Here is a 660-nt window from a genome sequence, read left to right as displayed (position 1 = left end):
CCATCACAGTTACTATGGTGACTATATGAAGGGGGCGGGGCCTAGTTCTGGAACCCCCCACCTTGCCTTGTTCTGGAACCAGGTCAGTCACCGCAGTAACAGCTGGGGGTGGGGCAGTCAGGTAGGCACCATGCTGGGGGCCCACCGCCGCTCCATGTTCACCAACGCCTGCATCAGCCCCTCCCTGGACCCCAGCGCCCGGGCACCTGGCACCCTCTACCAGAAGAAAGGCAGGGTGCACCTACTAGGGCTGCTCTCAGGTTCTCTTCCCCAAGAGGTAACACCTGTACCTCCCTCCCCCACTGCGTACTGGCTTCCCCCACTCTTGGGGAACCCAACATCTATTTTAGACCATCCCAAACTCTAACTTCATCTCCCTGCTGTTGGGGACTCCCCCAAGGGGCAAATACGCGGGGAAAATTGTTGGGTTGGGGTTAGTTTTTGTAGGGTCTCCTTAACTGGTGCATGTCTCTCTCCCTCACTATCCTGGGTTGGTGTTTGTAGAGAGACACCACTGGCTAAGGAGCAAGGGAGTCAGGTCGTCAGGACACTCTATTCCCAGCTTTGGGAGGAGTGGGGGCTAGTGGACTAGGGAGCTTTGAGCCAGGACCTCCTAGACAGGGCCGGCTCCAGCATTTCTGCCGCCCCAAGCAAAAAAAA

At 57.4% G+C, this 660-nt stretch overlaps 1 protein-coding gene across 1 annotated transcript in view; it reads left to right on the top strand.

Annotated features, from left to right (window-relative positions):
• Positions 1-130: 130 nt before the first annotated feature.
• TSGA10IP (testis specific 10 interacting protein) overlaps positions 131-660 on the top strand; it is a 15,679-nt gene continuing 15,149 nt past the window's right edge. Inside the window, exon 1 of the mRNA XM_026650320.1 lies at positions 131-277. Within this exon, the coding sequence (XP_026506105.1) occupies positions 131-277 (147 nt within the window). The remainder of the gene's footprint in view (positions 278-660) is intronic.

The sequence above is a fragment of the Terrapene carolina genome, unplaced genomic scaffold (genome assembly GCF_002925995.2).
Source record: "Terrapene carolina triunguis isolate 2854851 unplaced genomic scaffold, T_m_triunguis-2.0 Scaffold89, whole genome shotgun sequence".
NCBI classification, from domain to species: Eukaryota; Metazoa; Chordata; order Testudines; family Emydidae; genus Terrapene; species Terrapene triunguis.
This window is presented reverse-complemented; position numbering and strand designations above follow the sequence as displayed.